The sequence below is a fragment of the Chrysochloris asiatica genome, unplaced genomic scaffold (assembly GCF_000296735.1).
Source record: "Chrysochloris asiatica unplaced genomic scaffold, ChrAsi1.0 scaffold00048, whole genome shotgun sequence".
In the NCBI taxonomy this organism is placed as follows: Eukaryota; Metazoa; Chordata; class Mammalia; order Afrosoricida; family Chrysochloridae; genus Chrysochloris; species Chrysochloris asiatica.
The window spans coordinates 7,622,874-7,633,307 of NW_006408566.1; the positions used below are offsets into that span (position 1 = coordinate 7,622,874).

The window sequence follows — 10,434 nt, forward strand, 5'->3', positions numbered from 1 at the left end:
ATATATATTATCTCCAATTCCTTTTTTTATCATGAGTGCTCACAAACTTTGGTAAGGAATTTTTTTGTATATTTCCTTAAGTGTTGTAATCCTGCCAGGCAGATATTGCTTAATGTGGAAACCAAGGAAAGGTTCTGCTTATGCCGGATGTCCTTTCCAGTCACCTGAGACAGACAGACTAGAAGCCCTTTGCTGCAGATCTCAGAGAGCCCCTTCCTTGTGCACTCAGTCCCCCTCTCTCATCCATCCATGACCCTGGGTACTCTGGCGAAGAATGAGAAGTGAACCAATGTCCTGAGTTTCTGAATCAAAGATAGTTCACTGAACCCTGGCCCATTCCTTTAACAGATCCTGCATTGGACCTGTTAAAGGGACTGCCAAATAAAGATGGCAGGAACCCACACTGAGAAGAACCATTTCTCCCCAGAATGTCCTGGATACATATGTATTAGAAGAAATGGTCTCCATGAACACTGAAAAATATTAATTGCATCTGTTTCTCTCTTAAGCCAACCTGTTTCCAACTTTATCATTGTAAAGTTCTACACTCTGTCATTGTTGAAAACAAAAAACAAACAAACAAACATATTGCTATAAAGTCGATTTCAATTCACAGCTTCCCTATAGGACTGGGTAGAGCCGTCCTACATGATTTTCAAGGTTTAATGCTATAGGATAAGCACTGGGCTGGTAACCACTAGGTTGGCAGTTCAAACTCACCAGCAGTGCCTCGGATATACTATACAGGGTCACTATGAGTTGGAACCAACTCGATGGCACTTAATAACAATAAAAAACATTTTTATGGAGGCAGAATGTCATATTTTTCTCCCACAGGGCGGTTGATGTGTTGAAACTTCCTACCTTTCGCTTCCATGGGCTGCCAAAAGAACCAATAGGTCCATTTTGGAAGAAGCGCAGCCAGAGTGCTCCTTGGAGGCCAAGATGGTCAAACTTCATCTTTCATATTTCCGACATATTGTTAGGAGGGACCAGTCCCTGGAGAAGGATATCGTGTTTGGTAAGGTGGAGGGTCAGAGAAAAAGAGGAAGACCCCAAACAAGATGGGTTGGCCAAGTGGCAGCATCGATGGACTCAAGCGTGGCAACAGTAGTGAGGTTGGCCCAGGATTGGGCAGTGTTTCGGTCTGCTGTGCATAGGGTAGCTATGAGTCAGTGCCAACTCAATGGCACCTAACAACAACCACAACTTTTGGTTCAGAGTCCTGGTGTGGTGCTGCCAGATAATGTGCTGGAACCGCATGGTTGGTGGTTCAAGTTCACCAGCCACCCCTTGGAAACTCTATACAGGGTCGCTATGTTGGCACTTACCAATAACAACAACAAATCTTTCTTTTGGTTAGCTGTCAAGTACTTTAATCATTGCACCATCAGGGCTCCTTGACTGGGGTTGAAAGCTTCCATATACCAAGACTGTGTATGCCTAGGCTGAGGTCAACTTTGAGTCTGCAGCAGTCTAACATGAAGTCAGCAAGGGAATGCTTTAGTCATCTTTCTGACATGCTTTACAGTCATTTCCACCCATAGACTCTGACTTGTTCATAGAACATATGATCTAGTTGTAATGTTGCTGCTCAATACATTTCATGGTAAATGCTAACAACAAAATTAGCATAGCTGTGTCTCAGTTTACACATCGACTTGACTGTTGATTGATGTTTTTTCTCTGACACATATTATTACAAATCAAGTCACATTTATATGAATCAAAAGCACTGACTATTAAATACTTCTCTAGTTCTCTCTGTAAGGCAAATAAATAATCATTTTGTAAAGGGAATAAACATTTGATAATTTACCTTTTCAGCAAATTCTTAATTTCAAAACATGGTGTAATCACTATTGAAATTCTTGCAAAAGCAAGGAATGGGTTGTGGTGGGGAAAATGGGGCAATTATCCTATACACACATACTGATTTTCCTCAGTTATCTGGCCATTTCTGTTGAAAATAACGCGACATTCTGAAATCTTGAAAATTATTTCCATTTTAAATGTTTATAGGATAGTAGAAGCCAAGTTCCTGCCTTGTTTGGGAGTATTCTTTCTCCTATATTTTCTTTCTGTTTCAATCCTTGAGCACCATGCAGAGAAAACCTGGAATGAATGCATGTGAAAAGGCAAAATATGATAAAAATCCAGGTGTTCATTAAACTCCACAGCATAGTCATTATCAGCACTCTCAGGAAGATTTATGGCATTCTTCTCTTCTCTTCCAATCTAGGATCATGTACTTCCACACTCTTCTTCCATCTGGGTTTTAAATTTTCAACCACCTTATTCTGTTGAATTTTTGTTTGTATTCAAAGCACAAAATGGTAATTTTTAAAATTTACTTATTTTTGCTCAAAACCTGTGTGAACACACTAACATATGTGAGCAGTTATAGAACGTGTTTCAACTCCCTCTTACTTTCAGTGCGATAGTTAGAATTTTATAATAATAAATAAGCACAATTGAATAATACCTTCATAGCCATATAGAAAACAAATACTAGCTTATTATTAAAACTTAAGGTCAATGTATAAATATAGTTCTTTGGGTCAAGTCAATATTTACTGTTTTCCATGAAAATAAGTATACTAAGTGCCATGAATAATCAAGAGATGGATAAGGTACAGCTTCTGGCTTCCAGGTATTTACTTACACTCTCATAAAGGAGACACACAGTCCATTCATGGCACTTTATCCTAGAATGAAATTGTTGTCATAGCACAGAAAAAGGAGCAAGCAAGTTCAGGGGGAAAAGCAACAACAACAACTCACTACCATCAACTCAATTCGGATTCATAGTGATCCTTAAGGGAGCAGACAGCCTCATTTTTCTTCCACAGAGCAACTGGTGAGTTAGAACTGCTGACCTTGTGGTTAGCTGTCCATTGTTAATCCCACAGTGCCACCAGAGTGCCTAAATTTGAGAAAAATCTGGTAATATGTTCCCGTGAGGATTACCGCCAGTTCTACTCTGTCACATGGGATGTCTGCGTTGAAATCGACTTGACAGCATTTAACATGACATGCTGGCTAATTAAGAAATGTTTTAGACAGTTTCTCAAATGAAAGAAATTTGTGGTGAACCCTGAGAGGCGAGAAGAATATCCTTGAGTGGTGGGTGGTGGTGGTGGTTGTGTGCCAGCAAGTAGGTTTCTACTCAAGAGAACCTATGTAGGCTATAAATCCTAAGGGAACAGAAAGTCTCATCTTTCTCTCATAGAGTGAATGGTAGATTTGAACTACTGATTTTGCAGTCAGTAACCCAGCTCAGAATCCACTATGCTCCTAGCATTCCTTAACCTTGAGTAAACCAAGGGAAGAAAGATACGGAGGGATTTATTTTGATTTCTTTCCATTCATAATCATTTTCTTAGACTAACTGCACCAATTTGTCACGGCTTCTACAATTAAGTTTTTAAATGAACTGTGTTTTCTTCATCTTCTTTTGGGCTGTGTATTGGTAGTGGTGGTTATATGCCATGGAGTCAACTCTGACTTTGGTACAGAGCAGAAAGCCTCATCTGTCTCCTGCAGAACCCATGGTAGTCTTGAACTGCTGACCGTGAGATTAGCAGCCCGACTCGTAACCACTATGCTACTAGATCTCCTCAGTAAGTATAAGGCCCAAGAAATCATTTGGTCTGGCCCAGTGAAGGCAACCACAGTTCCAGCCATCACATTGTTGTTGTTGTTAAGTGCCATAGAGTGGGTTCCAACTGTAGCTACCCTATATAGGGTTTCCAGGGAGAAGCTCGTGAATCTGAGGAATGAGTTAATTATATGTTTTACCAAGTATTGATAAGTGCCCTTCCTGTATAGGGTTTCCAAGGACCGGCTGGTTAACTTGAACTGCCAGCCTTGTAGTTCAAACCAAGCTTGCAGTCTAGCACATTAACCCACAACACCACACCAGGACCAAATATAGCAGGCTAATTTTTAAGTTGATAATTTCTCATGGTCTACAAACAATGTTATACATTTTGGCAGATAAAAGGTTCCCCACTTTTGATTTTGTTGCTGTTATTAAGTGTCATTGAGTAAATTCCAACTCGATGTGAGCCTGCATAGGGTTTCTGAGGAGGCTGGTAAGCTTGGACCTCCAACGTTGCAGTTCAAACCAAACTTGCAGTCCAGGGCATTAATCTTCAGTGCTACACCCCTGACTTAGATGCGTTAAAAACCCCAAAAAACTTTTAAAAAGACTTGTCATTTTCCCTCCTCTCAAACTCACTTCTACACAACATAGTTGTCTATTCCAGGTGTGCTTACCTAACAAACCAGCATGTTGCTATATCTGTTTAAATTATTAGAGCCTTCTTGAATCTTTTATCTTGGCTTTCAACTGAGACAGATGAGCTCAACTGCTCTATTCACAAATGAAAACCCGATCTTATTTTTATGAAAAGCTGTATTTTAAAGCAGCTCTCCACCTCTCAAATTTCATTATCCTCTAAGCCACTGATTTTTCATTCCCCTTTAAAGTGTCTATTTAAACACACCTCTTTGTCATATGCTGATAAATATTAAAATAACAGGAAAAATCTGCCTGACTTATTTAAGCTGATAATAAGAACAAAACACAGGATGTGTGTCTCCCCCTTCCTTTTCTGACTGTGGTTAAACGCTAAGAAGATTTTGAAACCTGTAATTACGTAATAATTGGTATCGCTACATTTTCTTCCCAATGAAACACCAGGATTTTTGTAGGTTGCCACAAAGACAGACAAAAACAAATTGCCTAAGTGGTATTGTCATTGCTTTTGCTCCATTGTTTTAAAAAAGAATTTAGCAAAAGACTACAGTTGCCAAGATAGAGTTACTGTGCCAATAACCCCAGAATGATCTTTCCAACAGAATCATTGGCTAATGAGTTAATTTATAGTACCATAAATATCACCTACTTTCCTAATGTTTGCCAGTACTCATTACAAGAAAAAGAAAACAATTTATTCAAATTGATGTCAAAAATATGTGATGTGCAGAAATGTGAAAAACAAGTGTCTCTGGTAGGCCAGTATGACACAGTTGTTGTTGTTGTTGTTAAGTGCTGCTGAGCCGGTTCCGACTCATAGCCACCCTGTATAGGGCTTCCAAGCAGTGGCTGGTGAGTTTAAAACACAGTGATAGGAGTTTCAAAACCACCTCCTTTGATCTCCAAGTATATAATCCTAGTTACATGTTAAAACATTCTATTTAGCTTCTTCCTCTAAAACTTTGAAAGAAAATAGTACATCCCACATTCCAAGCTTTTGAAGTCTGCTGACAGAGTACAATTTACTTGTTTTCTATTTCCTAGCATAGGGACCTAGAGGTAAACTCATCTTTACTTAATATCTTCCTCTCACTTTTATTCTTGCTTTCAATCTTTCTCACACAAAAATATTTTTAAAAGCATGTGCCGTAAATACTTCAGAAGCTAATGAGCCAATGGAATCTACTGCCTTTGTTCCTTTTTCTTAGGAGTTGGGCTTTTGTAATATTTCCGTTATGCTTATGGACACGAAAGTAGCCAGAGAACCACCATAAAAAGGAAGACCGTAACTATAAAACAAAAGAAATGGTACAGCTGGAAATAGAAAAGTATACAAGAAAGTGATATTAGGTGTTAAGTGATCTCAGTATGAGTTTATGTTCGTTGTTTTTTTCTGTGGTTTTAATCATCTCCACTGCTACAATAGTGAGGACAGATTCAAGGGAAACAACTCCATTTTGGACTTATAAAAATGTCATCTAGCCAGTCGCATTGTATGTTAAAGAAGAATTTATATTCAACACATCTCCACAGTGTTTCTTCAAAGTGGCTGTTCCATTGGCAACTTTGAACTGTATAGGAAAAGCAAATGCACAGTACTGAAAGATGAGAGAATGGGTTTCTTTAAAAAATACCTTTGAGAAATAAAGTTGGATGACCTCCAAGAGCAATGATTTGTGACCTGGCCTTTGGTTTCTCACCTGGAAAGGATGTTGATCCAAGTGGGATCTGTAGTTGACGCTAAGAGGAAAAACACTAACATATCCTGCTGCTGGGCTCTCAGGCCAGGGGGTGGGCACCTCAGTGGCCTTTGAGGTTAGTTCTCCTGGAGTTCATCAGGGCCAGCAAGCTAAGGTCAAGGTTTGCTATCAATACAGTTTTGCCTCTTGTTCCTCTTCTGGGAAGCAGCACATACTCATCACATTCTGAAAGCCTGGGCATATGATGGGAATATTATTTTAAAACTGCTTTTAATTTGGTTTCACATGGAGTGACATGTTGTTGTTTTTTATGCTTTGGACAAAGAGTCACCAAGAGGTATAACTTTGAGGGCCAGGTTGTACAAACAAATGCTATGATTCTATAAAAAGGTTCTGAACAAGACACACATTCATTATTTTGAGATATTGAGATAGACCCTCATGACCTGTCCTACCTTGCAGGTTGACTCTGGAGACAGGTGGCTGACTGGCAGCTGGAGATCTCCTATGGAGACAGAGAGAAAAGAAGGATAGAGTCTGTGCATTAATACCATCCCTCTCCCACCTCCATGATCACTGAAGAGCTTCCCAGGTCAAAATGAGCTATTAAGTGACATTAATGCTATCTCCGGAAAGCAGGCCTCTGTGATATGGGGAGACAGCAGCAATTCTCTCACATCCAGATGGCCTGGAATTCCCCCATGCACTGCTTCAGGATGTTCCAACTCTCCAGGAAGGAAGCCGTTGACTTGAGGTCCCTAACCATCCCCTTGTCTTAGTTTATGCTAGTCCAGAAGGCCCAGGGAAGAGACCATGATCACTCAGGTATCATACCAATTGTCAACATGAATCTCAGTTCATGTGGACAGCGCTATAGAAAATTGCAGCCAGGGTAATAATATTGAATGTTGCATCTGAGGAAACCGATGCCCAGAGGAGTGAAATCTCTTTTCAGAGGTCACACAGTCCAAAGTAACAGTGATCATTTTGTCTAACTTACATTGTGGTGTTTCCACTGAAGGACTGGGCCACAATCCTATATCATAACAAAGTTTCTGGCATCAAGTCCAATGAAATAAGCAAACAAACTCTTATTCTACAGATACTGGGGTTCCATAATTCCCTTAAGCCCCTTCAGATTTTGGTGTTGTCACCAACCTTCTCAAGAACTTCCTATGGTAGACTCTCGGGGACTCCCAGTATACAGAGAATCTCCTGAAAGAGCATCAAGTAGCGGTCCTTTGACTTTAGAGCACATCAAAATCACCTGGAGGACTTGTCCAAACCATGGCTGGACTTCCTGTCCGGAGGTTTTGGTTCCATAGGTCATGGGGTGGAACTTGAAATTTTGCTTTCTAACAAGATCTCCGTGATGTTTACGCTGCTGGTCTGAGGACTACATTGTCAGAATCACTGGTCAGGTCTAAGCCAGTGATGCTCAAACATGGGTAAGTATCAGACACAGTTGGGACCAATCTAAAGTATTCTTTAATCCCATCTCTGGATAGTCTATTTCAGTATATCTAGTACAAAGCTTGGGAATCTGTATTTTTTAACCCTGCTGTTAACTCTGATGCACAGAAAAGTTTGGGAAAGAACTCAAATTTTCACTGATAGGGAATAAGCTTCAAAGGTGTTGCTAAGGAAGGAACTTTCTACATTTTTAAGTACTCCAGATCAACTTCTGATCCCTCAGGGATAGTCTAACTTCTAGTAATCACATCTTACAGTCACAGAGTCTGGTGGACGGGGTTTACATATACCACTAAATTACTATCTGGGCAATTCTAGCCAAGATACTTATAAAACTTCTCTAACATTTTTTTTTTCATGAATGGCAATGGAAAGGAAAACACCACCCCCTGATTGCTTTGCTTTGCTCGGTAATGTTCCAGTACTTCATTGGGAATATTCTCATCTCAATTTAAGGAAAGGAGACTGAAGCTCAAAGAGGTTAAGTAATACATATGGTTTATGACTGGAAGTACCAGGTTTCAAAGCTAAGTCTGTCTGAATCTGAAGTACATGCCTTTCTACTCTACCATCTGCTGACTACACCTACTAAGACTGAAAGTTGTTTTTCAGGAAAAGTAAGAGATACATTCCAAACTCTTTAGCCTGGCATTCAAAGTCCTTTGACCTTAGGAATCACTGTACTTTTTCCACACTTATCTCTCAGAATCCCTCACTGCCTGTTGTTGTTAATTGCTGTCCAGTTGATTCAGACTCATAGCAACACTATATAGGGTTTCTGAGGAGTGGCTAGTGGGTTTGAACTACCGACCTTGTGGTTTGGTGCATTATCCTGCAGGGGCACATTCAATAACCCTGCTTGATATTTAATATGAAATCATTGATTGATTATGCACTGTCATGCATAAATATGTCAGTCATTTTCTCTCTCTTTTTTAATAACAATTTAAAATTATAACATTATTTTAAATATTATAGCATTAACATTTTTTATACCATTAAAATCCTTGGCTTTGGATGGTCCAAGCAGTTTGCAATTGACTTTTTGCCTAAAGGTTGGTGGTTCAAACTCATCTAATAGCACCATGGAAGAAAGGCCTGGTGATCTGCCTCTATAAAAGTTACAACAAAGAAGACCCAATGGAGCAGTGCTAGTTTGTAATACACAGGGCTGCAATGAGTGAAAATCAACTCAATGGCAACAAGTTTGGATTTGGGTTTGGGTGCTACAAACAGTTAAGTGGTTACCTATTAACTAAAAGGTTGGCAGTTTAAATCCATCTAGAGACACAGTTACAGCCCAAGGATGATGGTTCAAATTCACCTGTCACTCCTTGGAAACCCTATACAGGGTTGCTATGAGTTGGAACAGATGCAATGGCACTTAACAACAAGGGACATGTTGGATATCTACTTCTGAAAAACCAGTTATTGAAAACCCTATGGTATACAGTTCTACTCTGGCATTCATTGGGTCACCATGAGTTAGAATTGACTCAGTGGTCACCGATTTGTTTGTTGTTGTTTTAATTAGTGTTTAACATATGACTCCTTGATTTAAATGTAAACCTTATAGGGGCAAGGAACTACTTGTTCATTACTGTACCTTGGTATCCAGGATGGTTTTTCACCCAAAGCTCAGGATTTCAATTAAATCCTGGGCTTTGGGTAGTCCAAGCCATTTGCAATTGACTGCTTATTTACATGCCACTCAGCAAATACTTGCTGCATGGGGAAATAAATGAACTGATGGGTGAAAGAATAAAATTCATATTTTGACAAGTTCAACCTTGATTCATTCTTTTTTCCTAGCACATGTGCTGTCTCTTTTCTGTCTTTACTCAGGCCACTCCTATGTCACAGTCCTCCCCCAACAAATCCACAGCCAAATATCACCTGTCCTCCAAAGGTCAAGTGCTGTTTTCTCCAAAGTACATCATGGTCTCAGCTGAAAATGGCCTCTCCTCTAATCTCCCATGGTGATTTATTTGCAACTTTTGGGTCATTTCTTCATTGGCACATGTTATCTCTATCTTCTGTGACCTTCTTGATGACAGAATTCATGTCTAAATATTGTCCACAGTCTCTGTTGGACCCATTAACTTGCCTTGCTAATAGTAGGAATTCCATTAATATTGGTGGATCATTGACTATATGAACCATTGATGTGAAAGTGGTTTGAGGTATCAAAAACATAATATGAATGTTCTATCTGAATTATTGTTTCCCATAGAAGCTTTGTTCTTTACTACTTGCTAGTTCCTGAATTTGACATCCCTCTTATTGTGTCTTTGTGTAGGCTTTGCTTGGATGAACACTTTTCTCCTCTCCTTTCAGAGAGTAACTCCTTCATATGTCCTAGGACTCTACTCAGGCATCACCACTATCGAGGGACTGTCCCTCCTGTGAAGTAGCTCTGGTCTGTGCATGTTCCCTATATTTGCTCCCCTAATAGCATCGATACCTCTGTTGGTGTGTTGTATTATGGTGGCTTTCATGTCGCTGTGATACTGGAACCCATACGTCACCAATATTTTAAATACCAGCAGGGTACCCAAGGTAGACAGCTTTTAGCAGAGCTTCCAGCCTAAAACAGAGTAGGAAGAAGGAAGGGTAGATCACTTCTGAATGGTTAGCTCCTGAAAACCTTATGAAATAAAGCAGAGCACTGTCTTATATAGCACCAAAAGATGAGCCCTGCAGGTTGAAAGGCACTCAAAATAGGACTGGAGAAGAGTGACGTTGTCAAAGTTGAGTTGACCTTAATGGTGTTGATGAAGCAAAGTTTTCAGGACCTTCATTTGCTGAGGGGGCATGACTCAAAATGAAAAGACATTAATAATTAGAGCATGAAAGGCACAAAGTATGAATATAGGAAAATGGGAAGTTGTCAAAAATTAAATGGAATATATAAATATCGATATCCTAGGCATTGGTGACCTGAAATTCAGTTCATGGCAAGCTATGAACAACATTGTGAAGTATGAGTATTCCGGA

At 39.7% G+C, this 10,434-nt stretch overlaps 1 protein-coding gene across 2 annotated transcripts in view; it reads right to left on the reverse strand.

Moving 5' to 3' along the window:
- The window catches only part of PDE4B (phosphodiesterase 4B, cAMP-specific), an 814,686-nt gene that overhangs the window by 202,023 nt on the left and 602,229 nt on the right, over positions 1–10,434 (reverse strand). For both annotated transcript variants that reach the window (XM_006862448.1, XM_006862449.1), the window contains one exon: positions 6,420–6,469. In XM_006862448.1, coding sequence (XP_006862510.1) covers positions 6,420–6,469 — 50 coding nt within the window. The remainder of the gene's footprint in view (positions 1–6,419; positions 6,470–10,434) is intronic.